The sequence below is a fragment of the Onychostoma macrolepis genome, chromosome 11 (assembly GCF_012432095.1).
Source record: "Onychostoma macrolepis isolate SWU-2019 chromosome 11, ASM1243209v1, whole genome shotgun sequence".
Classification (NCBI taxonomy): Eukaryota; Metazoa; Chordata; class Actinopteri; order Cypriniformes; family Cyprinidae; genus Onychostoma; species Onychostoma macrolepis.
The window spans coordinates 20,069,605-20,092,254 of record NC_081165.1 but is presented as its reverse complement, the minus strand read 5'-3'; the positions used below and the strand labels follow the sequence as shown (position 1 = coordinate 20,092,254).

General features: G+C 35.3%; 2 protein-coding genes across 2 annotated transcripts; both read left to right on the top strand.

Annotated features, from left to right (window-relative positions):
• The first annotated feature begins 761 nt into the window (after window positions 1–761).
• il19l (interleukin 19 like) lies at window positions 762–4,712 on the top strand. The gene is made up of 6 exons (XM_058792097.1): window positions 762–776; window positions 877–1,055; window positions 1,589–1,651; window positions 2,685–2,837; window positions 3,292–3,366; window positions 4,399–4,712. The coding sequence occupies exons 2-6, from the start codon at window positions 897–899 to the stop codon at window positions 4,480–4,482; spliced, it is 534 nt and encodes a 177-aa protein (XP_058648080.1). The 5' UTR covers window positions 762–776; window positions 877–896; the 3' UTR covers window positions 4,483–4,712.
• Window positions 4,713–15,359: 10,647 nt separating this feature from the next.
• Window positions 15,360–17,410, top strand: il10 (interleukin 10). The gene is made up of 5 exons (XM_058791535.1): window positions 15,360–15,580; window positions 15,734–15,790; window positions 16,032–16,187; window positions 16,648–16,710; window positions 16,834–17,410. Exons 1-5 carry the CDS (start codon window positions 15,413–15,415, stop codon window positions 16,927–16,929), a joined length of 540 nt encoding a protein of 179 aa, XP_058647518.1. The 5' UTR covers window positions 15,360–15,412; the 3' UTR covers window positions 16,930–17,410.
• Window positions 17,411–22,650: the final 5,240 nt, after the last annotated feature.

The following is a 22,650-nucleotide window of genomic DNA, read 5'->3' as shown; positions in this document are numbered from 1 at the left end:
AGATATTATTTATCATTTTTAAAATGTAAATACAAAAAGTCCCAATAGTTATTAATTCCCGACAAAATAATATCAAAAGTAGGGTCAGTAAAATTTATTTTTACATGTTTATTCAGCAAGGATGCTTTAAATTGACCAAAAGTAATAGTAAAGACTTTTACATTGTTACAAAAAAAACAAAAAAACAACAACTTTACATCCCTCAAAGAATCCTGAAGAAGAAAAAAAAAGCTTTCCATAAAAATATTAAGTGTAACTGTTTGATGATAAGAAATATCGAGCATCAAATCAGTATTTTAGAATGATTTCTGACAGATCACGTGACACCGAAGACTGGAGTAATGGCTTCTTAATTAGCTTTGCCATTACAAAAATATTTCACAGTATTACTGTATTTTAGATCGAATAAATGCAGCCTTGGTAAGCATAAGAAACATCTTTAAAAAATGTAAATAATCTTACCCCCAAATTTTAAACGGTAGTGTATAATATATATAACTGCACAACTACACAGTATAACATGCCACTACAGGTATAGTAAAATTATATACGTCACTAAACGGAAGTCCGCCATCCCTTCATGCCAATTCCCATAGTGATGAATTAATAATCTTGCAAAGACATGCACTTCCTTTTACTGTAATGGGAGGTAGACGAGAATCAAGGAATACCTGTCAAAATTCCCCTCCTGTCCCACTATAAGAGCACCTGCCATCACCATGCAGAGGTGCACATCATTCTGTGAAGAAAAACACCTGGACCTTGGACCTCACCAGGTAACAGCATATTTATTTTATCCTGTACAAGACACGTACATTATTACATTTATGTAGCACATATATGCTTACGTTTGACTGTCTTTTCTTTTTATCTCAGGCTGAACTGTCAGTAGCATAATGAAGGACTTGTTCGTCATATATAGCGTGTTTGTATGCACCGTGCTGAGTGGTCTATGGGACACAGCCCAGGGTCGGAGACTTCACTTGGGCAGTTGTAAAGTGAACATACACACGCATGAACTCAGGCACCACTTCCAGCACATCCGGCAAAGCATGGTGAGCATGTTCACAGTCTATCCTTTGTCATGCATTAGTTTTAGCATTTCCTTCTGTTAAAATATCTGCTGGTGGCTAAACGTGTATAAATGTGCCAAGTCATTTTCCCACCATAACGACGAAGTCATTGGTGATGACGTCAGTGGGATTTCTTGACATGTTTGACATGTCAACCAACAGGTTATAGATTTGTTTTAAGTTCTTCTAGAACTCTGCACGCCTAAATCAAAAGAACAGCATGTGGCAAGACATGCTTTTTCATGTTTCGGTTTTGGGCTCAACATGCCAATGATTTTTAAGCATGATAAAGCAAAAAAGTGCAAAAGGAATACTTCAGTCAACCCATGGAAACTCCTGCCAATGTCTTCAGCTCTTTGTCAAGTTGATGAATCATATCTCTGGCAAAAACGGAGAAAAAAAATTCACATGTAAACAAAGCAATTTTGAGGTGGCCTCATTTTATTGCATCTGTGGTTTGAGGTTATGTAGTAAGTACAACTAATGCAATCTGATAATATCTCATGTTTTGACAGATTTCAGGAGATGATCACAAGGGAATCAGATTACTTAGAAAAGATATGATGCACAGTTTACAGGTAACATTTTTTTTTTTTTTTCACTTTCTATGAAGCCCATATTTATAATACATTATAAGGGTATTCTTAAGGCATTATAATGAATGCATAATGCGTTATAAAAAATTGTAAAAAAAAAATAACTTATAATATGTTATATCATCTTATAAATATTTTCTTATTTGTGGTTATAGCTTTTAAGAGTATGATGATTTATAACACACAGTGAACTCGTTGCATCCACTTAAGTTACAATGGATTATATTTCTCATAGTTATAATGTATTGTAAGTGTCATATCTTGCCATCTTTCTTATGTTAATTTACTTAAAGCAATCAAAGACCACTTATACAGTAAGTATTAATAATAATTATTTTATTTTTTTTCAAGTACGTCAACATTCTACCTACCCTAACCTTAACCTAAGCCTAATAATACTCTAATGAGAGTTAGTTGACATGTAGTTGCAAAGTTGCTTATAGTCAATAGACTAAGGGGACCATCAAAATAAAATGTAACCTAACATATAAACATTGCATTTTTTTCAGTTGAAATTATTAACTATTAATATTAGCCTCGCAGGGAACACTGAAATAACACTCCACACCTAACCACTTACAAGATGTAGTAAAATACTGTGCAGATCTTAAATAAACAATGTCAAGATGTATAGTCCATTATAAATGTAAAGGTAGATTTAATATGGTGTTCATTGTGTGTTATAAATAATCATAATCTTAAAAGTTATAACCACAAATGCGTAAGCATTATAATGTATTATAATTGTTGTTATGATTATTTATGAGATGATATAACATATTTTACTTTTTTTTTTAAATGCATTATGTATTCATTATAATGCCTTAAAAATACCCTTAAAATTTGTATTATAAATATGGGCTTCATAGAAAGTGTTACCACAGATTTATTTTTATTTTTTTGCAGGGTCTGTAGCATCACAACCTTGGTAGAATCAACTGATCAATTAAAATGTACCACATATTACATAAGACTATCAAAAAACCTGTGATTTATGTGTCTTCCCCATTTTTAGGCTACAGAAAGCTGCTGTTTCCTCAGGCAGCTCCTTCACTTCTATATGGATAAGGTTTTTATAAACTACACCAGCAGTCATTCCCTACATCGCAGAACCACCAGCGTTCTGGCCAACTCCTTCCTCAGTATCACCAAGGACCTGCGAGTGTGTGTATGTAACACTACTAATTAAAGAATGTTTTAACTGTAAGACTGGAAAAAATTGCAAAGTCCCACACACTGTCGTAACTCACAAATCTTTTTACAAAGATCAAGGTCAAAGACCTTCCTTTGGCATTTGAATGGCATCAGAAATTCCTGCAGAGGGTCTTTGACTAAAACACTGCTGAGTCATAAAAATTTGTAAGCTACAATATTTGGGACATTTCTTATTGTTTCCATTTTACTGACTCCAACCTACATACCTGTCTGCGAATAAATGGACGTGCAAGTTTGATTATCTATATCAATAAGCAACTTTAAATGAAATCAAGCTATGTGTATTTTAGAATATTGGTGAAGGATTAGGGGCAGGTGTAAGCACAGGAATAGAGACGGAGAGATGTAGTTGGAAAGCTTTTGGCAGACTAATCTAATCATGTCACTGTTTCTGTCTATCCAAAAAGCATGCTAATGCACACTGTGAGTGCGGGGAAGATGTCAAACTAAAACTCACAGGCATTCAAAGCACGTATGACAAGGTAAGAGTAATTCACTGACAGGACATACAATAACTAGGTCTGCCAACACAGACTGCTTCAGACTTTTAACGCCCATCATTCATGACATGTTTATCTTCTATTTTAGGTTATTAAATATTTGATTTAATCTGACAATACTTATATTCTCAGCTCAGTATAACACCAAATTCGTTCCCACTTTATATTAGGTGGCCTTAACTACTATGTACTTACATTTGAATTAATCATTTGGTACAATGCACTTATTGTGTACATACATGTTTTTACATTGTACTTATATTTTTAAAAATACCTATATGTGACCCTGGACCACAAAAACAGTCTTAAGTCGCTTAAGTATGGGTCAAAATTATCAATTTTTCTTTTATGCCAAAAATCATTAAGATTTTAAGTAAAGATCATGTTCCATGAAGATATTTTGTAAATTTCTTACCGTAAATGTATAAAAACTTAATTTTTGATTAGTAATATGCATTGCTAATAACTTCATTTGGACAAATTTAAAAGCAATTTTCTCAATATTTAGATTTTTTTAGACCCTCAGATTCCAGATTTTCAAATAGTTGTATCTTGGCCAAATATTGTCCGATCCTAACAAACCATACATCAATATTTATTCAGCTTTCAGATAATGTATAAATCTCAATTTCGAAAAATTGACACTTAAGACTGGTTTTGTGGTCCAGGGTCACATATGTAATTACATCTGTAATTAATTTCTGTAATTACATTTATAATTACACTGTTGACCCATCCCTAACATCTCAACCTACCCTTAAACCTACCCATACCACCAAACCTGTCCCTAACCTTAACCGTATCCCACCTCAATAGCAGCAATATTGTTTTGCAACACAGTATGAACACAGTAAGTACATTGTACTTATTTTTTGATGTAAGTACATAGTAGTTAAGGCCACCTAATATAAAGTGTGACCCCAAATTCTACCAAATTCCACCAAATTCTAGACTTTCCCCCCCACAACCAGAAGAAATCAGAAGATAAAATATATATATTTTTTTGTCTTTCAGCTTGATAAGACATCAGGAGCAGTGAAGGCTATCGGAGAGCTGGATTCACTACTTGAATGGATAGAAAGTTTCCAGCACCACTGATAATACACCAAGACCAAGTCAGATATTTATTACAGTTCTAAAACCGGGACAGCTGCATAGATTCAAGAATAAAGAATCTTTACTACTTGACTCTAAAAAAAAGAGTTTAAAAAGTTTTTGCTTCCTTAGAGTTTATGTGAGAATAATTTATTTACAAAGAACTATTTTAGACCATATTTCTTAGCATATTTGCATGATGTATAAATGTCATGCTGCAAAGTAGACCTTTGCGGTCAGATTGTGATCTGTGATTTCCATTGTATTGTTGTCTTTATAAAAAAACATGTAATTTATCAAATAAAGATATATTTAAACTGTTGTGAGTCACCTGTTTAACCACAAAATCGATTCGGATTAATTGTAAGCCATTATAGGAAATCACTCAAGAACTGATGCTTCATATGAAGAGTTTTGCATCATAACAGTAAACATAAGTAACCGTATATGTTTGTCATGTTTATGCTAACAGAAATGCCCTGATGTTAAGAGTTGACGCATACTGTTTCTGCAGGTAGTCACTCTGTGTTTTCTGACAGACCTTTTTATCAGGTGGCTACAGAAACATAAACCGCATTTATCACTGACTTTCAATTTAGGTAACAGGTTCACGACCATTCATATCAAACAAGAAGATATTGAGACACTAATGCGTCATACTACGACAAATTCTGACTTAATTCTTAATAGAAAGTAACAGCAAAAACAGTGGTAAGAAAGAGAAAGAAAATGAATAACACAACACTTCTGTTAAGTGTTGCTGTACAGCTGAATTTCCAATACCACTTGACTATACTAAGAAACAGCAGAAGAATATAGTAGGAACGGTATTCATCCATGAATCCATTTCCCAAACCACTTATTCTCTGTAGGGTCATGGGAATGCTGGAGCCTAAGTAAGAGTAGTATGCTATTCCTAATTCAGCCTAGCACCTTGCATACTTTAAACAAGCATCCTTACTGACATCTAGTGGCCAGTAGTGGTGTTAAACTTCGCAAAAAACAAAACAAACGAAAAACGAGTGCTGCTTGTGGAATATCATACATTTGGACTACTAACTATTACTAAATGAGAGGATGAATGTAAAGTAAATCCAGTTTAATATTGCATTTCTATATTTACTTAAGGCAACTGCTTACCAATGGAAATAATAAAGCATTACACCTAATTGTGACGCGATCAATAAGCAAAAGAATTCTGTTTTAAAAAAAGTGCTAAAGCTTAAATAGAAATAAATGCTGAATAACTTTAATATTTATCTGTCATGATAATCCCAAACTAACAGGAAGTGCCAATAAGGTCTGTAGTCCTCCTTGTGGAATTCAGATATGACATACAATTGTTTTTGTTGCTATAACACTGACAAATCTGTGCTGTACTATAATTTGATAGATTTATCATTCATCGAACAACATTAAAGTTAAATAACCCGTGGATGTTGATACTGTAATCTCATATGCCAGAGTAAAATACAGTTTTGTGCCAAATTAAAAGATGTGAAAGTGCAAAATAAAACCAAGATAATTTACTTTGCGGTGTAGGAGAGGGGACATATTAACGTCATGGAGACATTTATACGTGCACAATATTTAAATATTTCAAAGCTTTCCAGTGACAGTGAATTATTCCGTTCGAAATAGCTGATGACGGTACTAAAAAAACGTGCACTGCATAGCTGACTTTGCTTGAATTTTATGAATCACTTTCATAACAGCTTTATACAAAAAAAAAAAAAAAAAAAAGGAAAAAAAAAAAAAAACCTGTAGTGAATTCACTGAAACCAGCTCAGCATAACAGGAAATTTCCTGTGTTTTAGATCTTGCTGATCAATTGACACATAAAATTACACCAAAAATAACTGCAAGCAAAGCACACTAAGCAAATTACTACATTGAACAGCATGCTATTTACAGTATTAAGAATACTGCCAGGCATAGGCAGAAATTGCAGAGAGGTCAGAACCCCCCTCATTAGTTAATAAATTAGTCCAAAAAAGACGATTAACCGACATATTTTTCTACGAGTCCTTTATGCTAGCAATTATAATGTTAGCTTGTTTGGTAGCTGGTTTAATACCACTGTATGGGCAAGAGCTTGGGGCAAGATGACCAAAATGTTATAGCACGATATGAGTCATTTAAATTCATGACAACGAAAAAACTAATACAAGCCTAAGAAAGAGGAAAAACTTAAGCTCACTGAAGATAAAAACAGTCAGCAATGAAATAAAAATGAGTAACTAATTACAAACAATATAGGACAACAAGTTTAAACTGAGTAAATTATATATACAGTGCTGCTTGAAAGTTTGGGAACCCCTTGTAGAATCTGTGATAATGTCAGTAATTTTAACAAAATAAGAAAGATCATACAAAATGCATGTTATTTTTTATTTAGTACTGTCCTGAGTAAGATATTTTACATAAAAGATGTTTACATTTAGTACACAAGACAAAAAAAAAAAAACACAATAGCACACACGGTATTAAGAACCAAGGGTTCCCAAACTTTTGAATGGGGTTATTTTAATAATTTCAGCTATTTTTTGTCTTGTGGACTAAATGTAAACATCTTTTATGTCAAATATCTTACTCAGGACAGTACTAAATAATAATAGCACGCATTTTGTATGATCTCTCTTATTTTGTTAAAATTACGCACATTTTCACAGATTCTTCAAGGGGTTCACAAACTTTCAAGCAGCACTGTATTTCTTCTTATTAAAGTTACAAAAGTGATTTAGTCAACAGCAGTGAGAGATTTTCTCTCACTATTGTTTGATTAACATAAATGACAGACAGGAGGAATATTAGCCAGCTTCTCCTTTAAGACCGAACATCCTGATCCAATATATTGTTACACATGCATTTTCTTTCGTGGCTGTTTATTTTCACTTAAGACCTAAAAATTGTATTTGGGGGCAGTCGTGGCCTAATGTTTAGCGGTGGGGACAGTGAATGTCCAGCGCTCTTTCCACCCTCAATACCATGACTGAGGTGAGACCCTTGAGCAAGGCACCAAACATATGCATAAATGGCTGCTCTGGGTGTGTGTTCACAGTGTGTGTGTGTTTGTTTGTTCACTTCTCACTGCTTTGTGTGTGCACTTGGATGGGTTAAATGCAGAGTACAAATTCCAAGTATGGGACGCCACACGTCACTGTTCAACTATTCAACTATCGCTTTGCGTTGTTTTTTGCCAGATAAAATCACTGAGAAAAGAACATAAGATAACTTTTCAGTGTGCCAGAACGCCAAGTAAAGTACAAAAAGTCCCCATATTAAGGTAATTTGGCCTTCATTAAAGCAAAACATCTTTGTGCTCCCTTCAAAAATTGCTCTTGAGAAATCTTATGTTTATTGTCCCCCTCAACTCCTAGATGAAATTGACGCCCATGCTGCCAAGGTCACCCAAAACACAAAATGTAATAAAAATATGCAACATGGTTTAAAATTTCTACAGTTTCAAAACATCTGTTTTGCATGGTCAAAACCAAATGTACACTGCAGTAGGTCACTCTTAACCAAATGGGAAAGCACACTACACAGCACACTTAATACACTTCCTCTAAAACTTCCCAGGACTACAAGCAAAGTTGCATGCTAAGCACCCGAGGTGGCTCACGACAGCATTGCAGCACTGAATCGAATGACCTTTCAAACCCAGAATCGTACCCCCGCTGTACTATACTATTTGTCAATAAGACCTGTGTCATATTTCATGAAACAACATGGCATGACATTATACTGGCATCCATAACTGTCCACATGATATGGCATGTGTCTCTTGAGACCACTTCCTCAAATTAAACCTATTATCGGTAGCTGTCACGAAAAAGTTTTTGTTAAATTAAACTAGTGTTCATAAACTCAAACTCAACTATTTAGTCATTCGCTGTTTTACATATTAGGCTAATTTATACATATTTAAATATTAAAATGTACAGGGGGCACTGTTGTGTTGTTGAAGGCCAAATAATGGTGATTTCGCTACAAGGACTGTTTTAAGACCAGTTCCAGATTTTATACTACACTTCAAACTGCAACACAACAGTGGCAAAACAAAAATATAATTGAAACAAGGCATTAAAACGAATCAATACTATATCATGAACCACAGTCACTGCACAATATGCAAACCTATTGAGTTTAGTTTTAAAATGTCTCTATTTTGATGGTTTCATGCTTTCAGCAACCAATAACTGACGTCACAAAACACACTGTGGTTGAACAAACTATATTTATGCTCACTGGGAGTGTATTTAATGTAATTTAGGTCACATATGATCTCCCTTCACATCACGATGACCAAGCAACACATGAATTTGTGCCAAAATATCAGAGTTTGAGTGGATTTGTTTAAAAGAAATTAATACTTAAAAAAAAAAAAAAAAATCAGAAAGAATTCATTAAATTAATCTAAAGTAACAGAAAATAAATTTATAATGTTAAAAAATATATATTTCAAATAAATGTTCTATTGAATTGTTTACAGCTGTGAGCACTAACTCAGCATATTAGAATTATTTCTTCTTTCATGTGAAACTGAAAACTGAAGAAATGGCTGCTGAAAATTCTGTTTTGTCATCAGAGGAACACAATTTATTTTAAAACAATTATTATTAAGTGTAATAATATTTCTCAACAATACTGCATTGTTTATCAAGGAAATACTGCCATGTTGAGCATATTTTAATTTTTATTAAATTTTTTAAAGCATTTTACAAATCTTACTGATCCTAAACCTTTGAACATAATGTTTATGGCTAGATGCATTTAAATTTTTGCGTTTAACATGCACTTTTTTTTGTAAAAATCAGAACAAACTTGTAGCTCATCATATTAAGATTTAAGATTGTTTGATGTTGGCCCTTGAAAAAAAGTCATGCACACTGTGTTCCAGAGACAGGAAGGGAGGAGCTTTTATGCAGCAAAACATCCATATATACGCTTCAGCAGACGCATACTGTTTTGTTTTGAAACGCAACCTCTGTCATGTGGGTACCAGTGCCCGCAAAGGCACGAGCCATAGCGTCTTCCTACATGCTGGTCGACAAGCCGCCTCGTAGCAAGCTCTCTCAAATGCGTCACTACGGAACGCTCATGAGAACAGTGCAGTTGACACCTTAAACAGTTAAACTAAAGAAAAAATTGTCAAACTGAAACTGCTGCAGAATGATGTGTTGATCGATTTCCTTTAAAGACAGTCTTAGTGACCCTCGTGAACAAAAAGTCAAAAAGTTGTATTTGCAACAATTCAGATCTGTCTCAAAAATTGATTAAACCTTGGTCTAAAGTAGATATGTACATATGTGACCCTGGACCACAAAACCAGTCTTAAGTGTAAATTTTTCAGAATTGAGATTTATACATCATCTGAAAGTAAATAAGCTTTCCATTGATGTCTGGTTTGTTAGGATCGGACAATATTTGGTCGAGATACAACTATTTGAAAATCTGGAATCTGAGGCTGCAAAAAAGTCTAAATATTGAGAAAATCGCCTTTAAAGTTGTCCAAATGAATTCTTAGCAATACATATTACTTATCAAAAACGACGTTTTGATATATTTACAGTAGTAAATTTACAAAATATTTTCATGGAATATGATCTTTACTTAATATACTAATGATTTTTGGCATAAAAGAAAAATCGATAATTTTGACCCATACAGTGTATTTTTGGCTATTGCTACAAATATACCCCAGCGACTTAAAACTGGTTTTGTGGTCCAGGGTCACATATATAGTAATAAAAATCACCAGAAACAGAAATTATGAATGTTTTCATGGCGCAAGATGACTTATTAATAAGGGACTATAATCAGATCATCAACACAATCCTATGATCAATAAAATCATTTGGATAAATATAAAATTGACAGCTTTTGTAACTTCCCAATATTACAAGGTAATGATACAGTCAGAGTTAATGTGGTTTGGCGTGATTTAAAATATATTTTTAGCCGAAACTGCCTATTGCTTAACAGAAACTATAACAGAAACTCTCTTAGCCATGAAATGTGGGACTTCACATCTAACAGAAATGCTACATTTAACTTGTAACTTATGCAACTAATGTAAAATATATACAGAAGTGGAAGTAAAGGTTTAAAATATCATTGTATTTATACATTAAAAACCATCAGATTTCAAGAAAAATAGAGTATAATGATTCCTGTTAGTAGGCCTATTGTTGAGATCAGACTATAATTTGATCTGTAAAACAATTCAGAAAAATCAGAAATACTGTATATTGAGAAGAACAGTTGTTCAGATTTAGCGCAGGACTCTAGATACTACGTTAGAAAGACCTTTAAATGGGTGATTTATAACTAAGAAGCCGATATTCATTACACAGTTTCATATCATAATGCAGCGCAGTTTCATATTTAATGTCTCAGAAAATGAATCTTTCAATATGCAAATACATTCAAATGTCATAAAGGAAAAGGAATAAAAGACACCTGTATGAATAACATCTGTTTTCAATGCGGGACGTTTCAGTATATTTACCTCATAAATCCCTTTTTATCTTTCCCCACAAAGCTCCTGACTTCTGCCCCCGGTGCATCATCAATTCAAATCTCGGCATGGGGCGATGGTCTGTGTACATGCCGTTTTTCTCATGGGAAAGCAAGAATGAATGTGGCCAGATCTCAGTCATCAACAGCTGTCATCAACTGTTTGGTTACACAAAGCTATCCAGGTTTGGAACAGCTTGAGGGTGAGTAAATGACAGAATTTTTCATTTTTGGGTGAACTCTCTTTTCAAACTTTTTAACCAAAAACTTAAATTAAAATACATTTCCTCAAAGTATTTTATGTTCCACACATGAAATATGCCATTTTTGGATGAACTATCCCTTTAATAATGTGTCTTCCTGTATGTACAGTGGGGCAAAAAAGTATTTAGTCAGCCACCAATTGTGCAAGTTCTCCCACTTAAAAAGATGAGCGAGGCCTGTAATTTTCATCATAGGTATACCTCAACTATGAGAGACAAAATGAGAAAAAAAAAAAAAAAAAAAATCACATTGTAGGATTTTTAAAGAATTTATTTGCAAATTATGGTGGAAAATAAGTATTTGGTCAATAACAAAATTTCATCTCAATACTTTTTTATATACCCTTTGTTGGCAATGACAGAGGTCAAACGTTTTCTGTAAGTCTTCACAAGGTTTTCACACACTGTTGCTGGTATTTTGGCCCATTCCTCCATGCAGATCTCCTCTAGATCAGTAATGTTTTGGGGCTGTCGCTGGGCAACACGGACTTTCAACTCCCTCCAAAGATTTTCGATGGGGTTGAGATCTGGAGACTGGCTAGGCCACTCCAGGACCTTGAAATGCTTCTTATGAAGACACTCCTTCGTTGCCCGGGCGGTGTGTTTGGGATCATTGTCATGCTGAAAGACCCAGCCACGTTTCATCTTCAATGCCCTTCCTGATGGAAGGAGGTTTTCACACAAAATCTCACGATACATGGCCCCATTCATTCTTTCGTTTACACGGATCAGTCGTCCTGGTCCCTTTGCAGAAAAACAGCCCCAAAGCATGATGTTTCCACCCCCATGCTTCACAGTAGGTATGGTGTTCTTTGGATGCAACTCAGCATTCTTTCTCCTCCAAACACGACAAGTTGAGTTTTTACCAAAAAGTTATATTTTGGTTTCATCTGACCATATGACATTCTCCCAATCCTCTTCTGGATCATCCAAATGCTCTCTAGCAAACTTCAGACGGGCCCGGACATGTACTGGCTTAAGCAGGGGGACACGTCTGGCACTGCAGGATTTGAGTCCCTGGCGGCGCAGTGTGTTACTGATGGTAGCCTTTGTTACTTTGGTCCCAGCTCTCTGCAGGTCATTCACTAGGTCCCCCCGTGTGGTTCTGGGATTTTTGCTCACAGTTCTTGTGATCATTTTGACCCCACGGGGTGAGATCTTGCGTGGAGCCCCAGATCGAGGGAGATTATCAGTGGTCTTGTATGTCTTCCATTTTCTAATAATTGCTCCCACAGTTGATTTCTTCACACCAAGCTGCTTACCTATTGCAGATTCAGTCTTCCCAGCCTGGTGCAGGTCTACAATTTTGTTTCTGGTGTCCTTTGACAGCTCTTTGGTCTTGGCCATGGTGGAGTTAGGAGTTGGACTGTTTGAGGTTGTGGACAGGTGTCTTTTATACTGATAACAAGTTCAAACAGATGCCATTAATACAGGTAACGAGTGGAGGACAGAGGAGCCTCTTAAAGAAGAAGTTACAGGTCTGTGAGAGCCAGAATCTTGCTTGTTTGTAGGTGACCAAATACTTATTTTACCGAGGAATTTACCAATTAATTCTTTAAAAATCCTACAATGTGATTTTCTGGATTTTTTTTTCTCATTTTGTCTCTCATAGTTGAGGTATACCTATGATGAAAATTACAGGCCTCTCTCATCTTTTTAAGTGGGAGAACTTGCACAATTGGTGGCTGACTAAATACTTTTTTGCCCCACTGTATGTGAAGCATTGTAGCACCGTTTTTCACTCTCTGTTTTTTTCTCTCTTTTTTTTCTTTATGCATTAGAGTTGTATTTAGCCAGATTTGAAAAAGCGAATTTAGCTGGAACATAAACCAGTTACAGACAATAATCAAAACAGGCCAGATGCATAGCTATACTGATCATCTAAATAAGTCATAATATGCTTTCTCAGAGCTGTGATATTCTAGAGTGGTACAGGAATGAATCACTATAGGCAAAAAAATCTCTTTGTAAATGGCCAGTTGACTTACAATACCCTTATTAGTTAAAATCTCACATACACAATAAATAATGATAGGAGGAAGATGATCAAATCTCTCTCAGTTTCAGGCTTTCCACAGGATGGATGTTTTGCTGCTCAAATGCGTTCAGTGAGCTTTTTGTTTCTATCCAAAGGCCCTCCATTACGTGCTAACCGTCAGCAATCTCTGCCTGTCAGTGAGTCTCGTGTAGATCTTACCTCAGCCACTCCGGAGAGAAGAAAACCACCAGTTTTGCATCATGGGTTGGGCTTACCCTGCTAGTCTTCACGCTAAAAGCAGCCAGAAATGCTTACATACATAATGTAATAGTAAGAAATGGAAAAGGTTAGCTCATTCATGCTTACATTACTCAGTTAATGACAGCTAATGAAATTCCATAATACTCACTTACTTCTTGTAATAACCTGCACCAAAATAAAATTCAGGGAATTCAAGGGATGTAAAGAAGCATTTTTCAGCATTACATTAACTATAGTATTGCCTAATAAAATAAGAAACAGCTTTCCATGTAATGCTTCAAACTGGCTTTAACTGCAACAAAGATGGACAAATGTATAATGATTATCAAAGGTTTCTACTCATTAAACATGCCAAGAGTTACAATAAGAGCAATGTCTGATACTTCATACTTGAAAGATGAATCGAGTCAGCAGTCTGAAATGTATAGTGGCATGTCAAAAAACAATCCCAAAAAACTGCTGAGACTGATAATTGGCCTTGAGATTTCATATAGTCTACTTGGGCTGAATAAAATATATATGTATCTCTATATTTTATTGATTTTCAAGCCATTGTATAACACTTCTCAATGGGAATTCATTCGCTAAATGTAGTTTCGTTGGTTGTGCAACATGTACTGTAGTTTCACTGACTGTGGGTGTTTGCGACATTTTCAACTTAATATGACCAGTCTGTGGTGAACTGTAGAATATGCATAAGCAGAAAATGTGTTGTCGTTTGGTGACATAAGTCTACGTGCTTTAAGTGACATTTAATTTCATTAAATCATCAGGAAAGAAGAAGCTTGACCTAAATATAGAATTAAATTTTTATTTAAAACGAGGTCAAGCATTTGCTTAGTCAGCTTGATTTATAAAACATACAATATTTCAGCAAACATATTTACATTGTGTCTCTCAGACAGAGATTTGTTCACAGTTGGTGTTACACTGTTTAGCGCACTGTAATGGACATTTTTTTCTTAGTGGAAGCTTTTAGATAATATGTAAGTAAATTAACATAATTTCAACTCAAGTCTAATAATCCCAAGAGGAGTGTTTATTTTCACAGAAGATGTAAGAGGCCAAAAATTTAAATTGAGTTTCAGGAGCAAGTCTGGCATACATTATTTTAGAATCAATGGGCCAGGGTAAATGTGAAAGGTCTCTGTGGTTTTGAATACCTAGGAGTTAATTGTCACCCAGAAACCACAGTGGACCCCTTACAGTCATCTCTGTATATGTGAGTTTACGCTCACCTGTGAGAGTTGGCTTGATGCACAGGGCTTCCACCATCTGCGTAAAAAAGAAATGTCAGAGATGAGATGTCTATTCAGTTCGCTGCTTCTGTCTGAGAAACTTACAGATGATTCCCGCAACTGGCAAAAAAAAAAAAAAAAAAAAAAACGGATAAGGTTAAATCATATAAGGACAAGGAAATTATTTATTTTTAAATACCGTTTAAGTTAATTAAAATTAAAATTAAATTAAAATTAAACTTAATTCAAAATTCATTTACACAGATGAACTACAAATGAATCTTATCTTTAATCTATTTCGGCAGGTGGAATGACAGATAGAACCATAGATAGATAGATAGATAGATAGATAGATAGATAGATAGATAGATAGATAGATAATGAGAAAACAGCTTCTAGAAAATAAACACATTTTATTGCTGACATCAGCTTGAATTATCCTAGATCAAATTTTCCTATAGACTTTATTCCAAAAACGGTTGACATGGTTTAGTGCACAAGGTGATGACACACTGTAAGACAAATTGCCAGTAAGTCAACACCCAACAACCCCCACCACCACCACCACCCCATCCAGCTTAAATAAAGGCACCCCAAAGCTCTTCTTTACATCTCCTCTTTTGCAGGCTGAATATCAAGAAAAAAATCTAGAAGAAAGAAAGAGGTTAAGAATGGTTTTCACTGGAGTCATCCTTTCTGCTCTGGTTATGCTTCTGCTTTCTGACAGTGCTCAGTGCAGAAGAGTCGACTGCAAGTCTGACTGTTGCTCATTTGTGGAGGGCTTTCCTGTGAGACTGAAAGAGCTCCGTTCTGCATACAGAGAAATACAGAGGTTTTATGTAAGTACGTTTAGACTGATTTCCAGCTTAGATACACTGAGTTAAGTCTTAGCTTTGCAAATCCCAATCTGCAAGGTATTTCTGCTTTTTTCATGCTATATTGAGGTTTGAGGTTCTCTCTAACAGTATTTTGTTTACATTTGTTCTCCTCAGGAGTCCAATGATGACTTGGAACCATTACTGAACGAAAACGTGCAACAGAACATTAATGTAAGTATCAAACTCATTAATTTACTCCCACAGTAGTTTAGCAGCAATTATTCAAATTTAAAATTAGCAACAGGAGAAATAATCATACTGAAACCGAAGGTTTTGTGCAAGACGTGTACAAACCAAACTAAAATCTCACCTAACATCATGCATCTGCACATTGCTACAGCGGTGGCAAAGTGTGATAACCGTGGGTGTTTGAAACTGCTCATAAAGGATAAATCTCATATACGATCCACAGAGTCCTTATGGATGTCACGTAATGAACGAGATCCTGCGCTTCTACTTGGACACCATTCTGCCAACGGCTGTCCGGAAGGACCACTTGCACTCCAAAACACCAATCGACTCCATAGGAAATATATTTCAGGATCTCAAACGGGATATACTCAAATGTGTAAGTCTGTCTTTTAATCATTAACATATAAGTTTAAAGGATGATACCTTACTTTCAAAATCAAAGTAAACTATTCTGTCCTGGTGTTAAATACATTTTAAACCAGCCACAATCCCTCAAAAACCAGCTGACTTACCTGCCCAACCAGGCTGGGAGAGCAGCAAACCAGTTTAGGCTGGTGTTTTTTTAAGCAGGGAACTGATTAAAATTATGTTGCTAAAGTTAGGATGTGTAATGTTATGATGGTGATCGTTATTTTTTAGAAAACGTAGTTCAGGCATCTTTAGGATGTCGAAATAGTGCACATAGTGTAGAAAGCTTATGTGGCTTTTTATTGGCAAGAGCTATTGCAAATCGACCAAAATACCTAGTGCTTGTTGTGCAATGATATGGTGAGGCAAAGAAGGTGTCTTTAACATTGCAAACTACATGAAATAACACACATCTCTCTATGTTACAGAGGAATTACTTTTCTTGCCAGAATCCTTTTGAGTTCGCCAGCATAAAGCACTCATATGAAAAGGTAAGTCTGATACAGCAACTTAATGCTAATAAGAGTAACGTGTTACACCATCAAAAGTTTCTTCTCTTATTAAATTATGTCTGAAAGTTATTCCAAAGGTTGACAACATCTTTTTCTCTTTAGATGAAGGAAAATGGCGTTTCTAAAGCCATGGGAGAGCTTGATATGCTCTTTAAGTACATCGAGCAGTATTTGGCATCAAAGAGAGTCAAGCACTAATAGGATGTCACTGTGGATTAGATGGCGGCCATGACTTGAGACAAGTCTAAATAATCTGAAAAGGAACAATGGACCGATCAAGCACATACTGTAGGATATGGCTCAAATGGACTTTAACTTATCGCCTGCACATCACCATTCCATCACACTACTTTATGATGCACTGGAATGCCTCCCCCTTCACCTTCAGTTTCTGGATGTCACAATGGCAAAGTTTTAGGTTGAACTAAAACCATAAGATATTGTTTAAGTCACATTGACTTAAATGAGGGTTATTTTAAAAATTAGTTGCATTTTGCCAACTCGCTGAAATAACTTGAAACTATTGTGTAAATACTGCTATTTATGTCTTGTGGACTTTATTTATTTTGGTTACTTCATGTATTTGACTGTATTGTTCATTTATTTCCGATGCTTGTATTTAATTTGTTATAGAAATGTGTCATCAATAAATTATTGCAACTCAATAATGCAACAGACATTTCCTTTTTGGGTTGATGTGGTTATTTGTCTTCCTCATGTAGACATGAGTTCATAATGGTCTTCTGTTTACTTCCTACACTATATGTCAAGCCTTGAGCGTAAATGTAGCCAAATCTACATTCTAAAATGACAAGTCATTAAAACAGTGTTCCTGTGGCTTATCATTTAACACTATCATTTACAGGGTGTGTCAAAGTGAGCTAGTAAGGGTTAAAACATGACTGTGCTAACCTCAAAACTGACCTAAATAGAGCAGTTACCAGCAACTTAGCAGTCAGCCCTTTACTGTAATTGCAGCAATGCATGTCTCACCCTAATGAGATTAACTATGTAACAGCTAACATAGGCTACGGAACCTTACAGCTGCAGCCGTGGCGTGAGCTACTGAGTAAGCAAAACAGTATAGGAACAAGACGCTAGTTTCAGTTTGTGACAGAACACTAAGCAAGGCCTGGGGTGGTTAGCTGGTTGGGGTAGCAGTTGAAATTGAAAACCTTTGCAAAACAATAAAGCACAGAGTCATACATTTGTGCATCTATCGACAGCAAACAATCATAGGCTGAGCATGAAACCTTGCAAGGTTTCTCTATAAAGGTACCTAATGAAACTAGTTGCATACAGGCTTCCAAGGCACCAAATCATCAGGTCTTCTGATGCAGAACAGATTTAGAGAAATAAGTTTTGTTTTTATTTTTTCCATTAACTAAATGCACATTACAAGCATTTAGCTGCCTTCAAAATTAGATAAAAGCTGTCCTGCTCTCCATGCACAACAATATGCACAACATTGCTACACACTAGGAGATGATGGGATAGGCGATATGACCAAAATCTCATATCACGATATGTCATTTTATTTAAAGAACACTGAAGACAAATACAGTCAGCGATTAAAAACCAACAAGAAACTACAAGCAATAGAACAAAAAAAAAAAAAAACTACAGTAGAACAAATAAATAAGAAATGCTACATATATTGTATAAATAAATCAAATGTATAAAAAAAACTGCATATTGTTCACTGTGTAAATTAAATATATATTTCCTCTTATTAAAGTTACAAAAGCGATTTAGTCAAGAGCGGTGAGAGATTTTCTCTCTTTTGTTGTTTGATTAACATGAATGACTGCTGTCACTTTAAGAGCTGCCCGGATCCGATATACTGTTATACATTTGTTTTCTTTCTAAGTTGTTTGCTTTCACTTAAGTCTTAAGACCTAAATTACTGTTTATGAGGATACTTGCAAAGACGGCCATTTTGAAACACAAGTATGTGTATTTAACTGTTAAAGGCCTATAAAGCGGCAAAAATAACTCGGTTCAATACTCCCGCACTCTATGAGCACCATCTTCACGTGCATTTGCCTCTTTGACAGCGCTTGGAAACAGTCTCTCAGACAGAACGCGCATATAGCAAAATGGATTCTTTTTCGCTGCTGATTGCGTTTCAATGGCTTAAAATCACTTGTTTTTAACCGCAATGCTTAAAAACACATACAAACGATAAGCTTTCGTGACCATGTAGCACAGAAATGTCATGTGCGCGTGTATAGAGATGATAGTCCGAAATCACTACCGGCTGACAAATTACTGGTTAATTGTGTCTACCAGCATATCGCCAAGCCCTAAAGATAAATGCAGTTTTTCCAGGAGACACTGTAACTGTATTGATTGTCTACATCTACCAGACACAAAAGTAACAATTAAGAATTAAATTGGACAAATTTAGCAATTAAGAATTAAAGACAAATGTTCAGTTGAATTTTAACTACCAAAGTCATTTTCAGTTTTAGAAAAAGCTGATATGGCAGAAATTGCTCACTGAAATTGAACAGCCAATACATACACAGTAAATCTGAGAATACATACTCAAGTTGGGATGTAAAATGTTAACTGGATACTGCCAATGCACTTAATGGGTCAGTTCTTGCACCACCTTGCACTACTGTCATGGTCGGAGGCAGACAGGCGCATGTCCAGGATGCGCAATTGAGCATATCTGAGTTTTCCTCAACTCTTGCTATCCTCAAACTGATGCTTTTAAACCGTTTCCCAGAAACTAATGAAACTGGGTGAATGTGTGATTTGGCTTTTCAGTCTGCACAAGACTATGTTGGCTATCCGTAACATAGGAAAACCGAAGCTGCTTCATTTCCGCAACAAACAGCCACCAAACCACAGTGTGATCTTACCAGGTTACTGAGGATGGTCATGCCACCTTTTGCTGCCACTGATTCACGAAGGAGTGTGAGTCACAAGAGACTTCCTGTAAGCCCTGGTACTTCTATATATTCAGTATACCCATATCTTCTTTGTGACAGTTAAAACATATCAGTTTTGAAACAGCATTTCAAATTCTTAGAACTGCTACTTTAGCATAGAGTGTTAAGTGCTCTCAAATCGTAGTTCAAACTCAGTATATTCAGAGAAATTGAGCAGTTTGATACTTAACAGAAAAGCAGAAGAAAGGAGAAATTCTTAGAAAATGTCACTGTATTAATCTAGACAATGTAGTGCAAGTTTTAGGGGTCCATGATAAATAAACAAACAAATACTCTTACTGTAACTCTTACTGTGCCATGTCTTCCCCTCAAATTCTATATTTCATTGGAAATTAAATAATTGCCTAATTCACATCATTTAAAATCAAATAGGAATTAAATCAACCTCTTTCACTACACTTGTAAAATGCTGACTACTTTTAAATGTGTCCATAAAGGTTAAATATGATGGCAATCACTAATATCTGAGACTTAATTAGAGACTTAATTCTGAAACAGTGACATGCTCTTGCTCAAGTTTCTGTTTGGTACGCTGGCAGTCATTTCCTCTAAATTGGCCATATGCCTATAAAAATGTTTGTTATAAAAACACTTTCAGTTTGTTTACCAACAATGAAACTACATTTAAGACAAAATGGTTTCAAATGCATTTTGCCCAAGCTGATAATGATCAACACCATCACCCATATTTTAAACCATTCTACTGAAAGTTGAAAGGTGCAATATCGAGAAGACACTTTGAAAGATGTACCTGTAACTCAACTGGTAGAGTACTAACTGATAGTTGTGGGATTAATTTGTAAGGAATGCACGTAATGTAATGCATGTATTTACTTTGAATGCACTATAAATTCTTTTGGACAAAAAAAGCCAAATCCACAAATTAAGATTTTACTCTATAGTGAATGGGATACCATGGGATAGGTGAGTGGAATTACATAAAATTTGTTTATTTTTTGGGAAACTATACCTTTACCAAGGTTTTTTTTTTTTTTTTTTTAATAGTCAATCATTTTTACCGTCAATTTGAGACCTCTGTTTATGGGGTGAACAGGGGGCGATGTGGGAGTGTCAATCTGGAAGGGTGATTTCCCTTTAGATGTGGTATACTAAGAACATGAAGATGAATAATTTCTTATACAATGGCATGACTCAGCTAGCTAGAATCCAAATGGGCTTTTCATGTTTATCCACAATTACTGTCACAGAATCATAGTGGGAGGCATTCATGCCATGACCATTCACTATTACAGTGGTACTCATTTTGACTCAAGGCACGTAAGTTGTGTTGCAAAATTTAGAAAGATGACACTTTGAAGACTCATCAAAAACCTGTCAAATAAATTAGTCAGCTACAACTTGGCCCAAATGCTAAGCTAAAAGCTACCTTTTTAGGGCTGTACGTTAACTTGAAATGTAAGGTTTGTAGCACAGGACACACAATGGTAGCACAAGAATAAAACAGGTTACCATTGCTGAAAACAACCACAAGTAGTGAAGCTCATCACTTAAACATGACATTAATGTTCTAATATTATTATATAAAAACAACCAAAATAAGAAATAAGTATTTAAGAATAAATATAATTATAATATTGTATTTTACAGAAAACTGCAGGGTGACCTGTTAACATGGGGTGTCAACTATCAATCATTAGAAATGTCTACGGTTTAAGTTATTATAATAAAAAAATCTGTGACAGTAATTTTTGATTGTCAGTACATTTTTTTGTCAATAAAGCATCCAATGAGGAAAATAAATAAATAAATAAAAAACTCCTGTACACTTCTCTACACTGGTTAGACATTTATGGATATGGATGTTTACCTCCAAATTCTTTATAGAAAAGTACTTTTCCTATTTTTACCCAAAATAGGTTGTTGTGAGCATTAGTGAGTACACACACGTAATGTAATTTTGTAGCTGGAGGGCGAACTTGCGCAGAAACTCCGCAAATGAGTCTCACAGAAGTAATAGAACTTAGGATCTTCCAGGAAAACCCTTATCCTGTATGGACAAAGGCAAGGCATTCAGCTTTCATTGTAGCTAAATAAAATGCAGATAAAGACGTTTTACCTGATGAAACATCAATATAATATGCATACAACTGCAACAATATATGGTTTATCTGTGTTCCTCAAGCCATCTCGGGTATTTTTTATAAGAATAAAGTATATTTATTAGAGATGCACTGATTGCAATTTTCTTGGCCGATTCTAATTTCCGATTTTTTGGAAGTGTGACCTGCCGATACTGATTTTTGCCAATTCCGATTTTCTCTCTAAGAACTATAATTGACAGCATATACAAACAAAAATCGATGCAAATTTCAATGCAAAAAAAATATTTACATAATAAAAGAAATTATTAAACATTACAATTGTCCCAATCTGAACAAAGTTACAGATTTTCTCTCACTTAAACTCTCAAAATAAAGTGCTCTGTGACTGGAAAGAGGAAGAAATAGTTAACTTAAAATGAGTTGCTGTATGTAAGCCTTCAAAATGGTCTCTCAGTTTAGTTCACCAGGCTACACAATCATGGGGAAGACTGCTGAGCTGACAGTTGTCCAGAAGACAATCATTGACACCCTTCACAAGGAGGGTAAGCCGCAAACATTCATTGCCAAAGAAGCTGGCTGTTCACAGAGTGCTGTATCCAAGCATGTTAACAGAAAATTGAGTGGAAGGAAAAAGTGTGGAAGAAAAAGATGCACAACCAACCAAGAGAACCACAGCCTTATGAGGATTGTCAAGCAAAATCGATTCAAGAATTTGGGTGAACTTCACAAGGAATGGACTGAGGCTGGGGTCAAGGCATCAAGAGCCACTACACACAGACGTGTCAAGGAATTTGGCTACAGTTGTCGTATTCCTCTTTTTAAGCCACTCCTGAACCACAGACAACGTCAGAGGCATCTTACCTGGGCTCAGGAGAAAAAGAACTGGACTGTTG

Coding starts and splice junctions, on each gene's coding strand:
- il10 (XM_058791535.1), top strand. CDS start 15,413: ATGGTTTTCACTGGAGTCATCCTTTCTGCTCTGGTTATGCTTCTGCTT. Junction 15,581..15,733: donor GAGAAATACAGAGGTTTTAT/GTAAGTACGTTT, acceptor TGTTCTCCTCAG/GAGTCCAATGATGACTTGGA. Junction 16,188..16,647: donor AACGGGATATACTCAAATGT/GTAAGTCTGTCT, acceptor TCTATGTTACAG/AGGAATTACTTTTCTTGCCA.
- il19l (XM_058792097.1), top strand. CDS start 897: ATGAAGGACTTGTTCGTCATATATAGCGTGTTTGTATGCACCGTGCTG. Junction 2,838..3,291: donor CCAAGGACCTGCGAGTGTGT/GTATGTAACACT, acceptor CTATCCAAAAAG/CATGCTAATGCACACTGTGA. Junction 3,367..4,398: donor TTCAAAGCACGTATGACAAG/GTAAGAGTAATT, acceptor TTTGTCTTTCAG/CTTGATAAGACATCAGGAGC.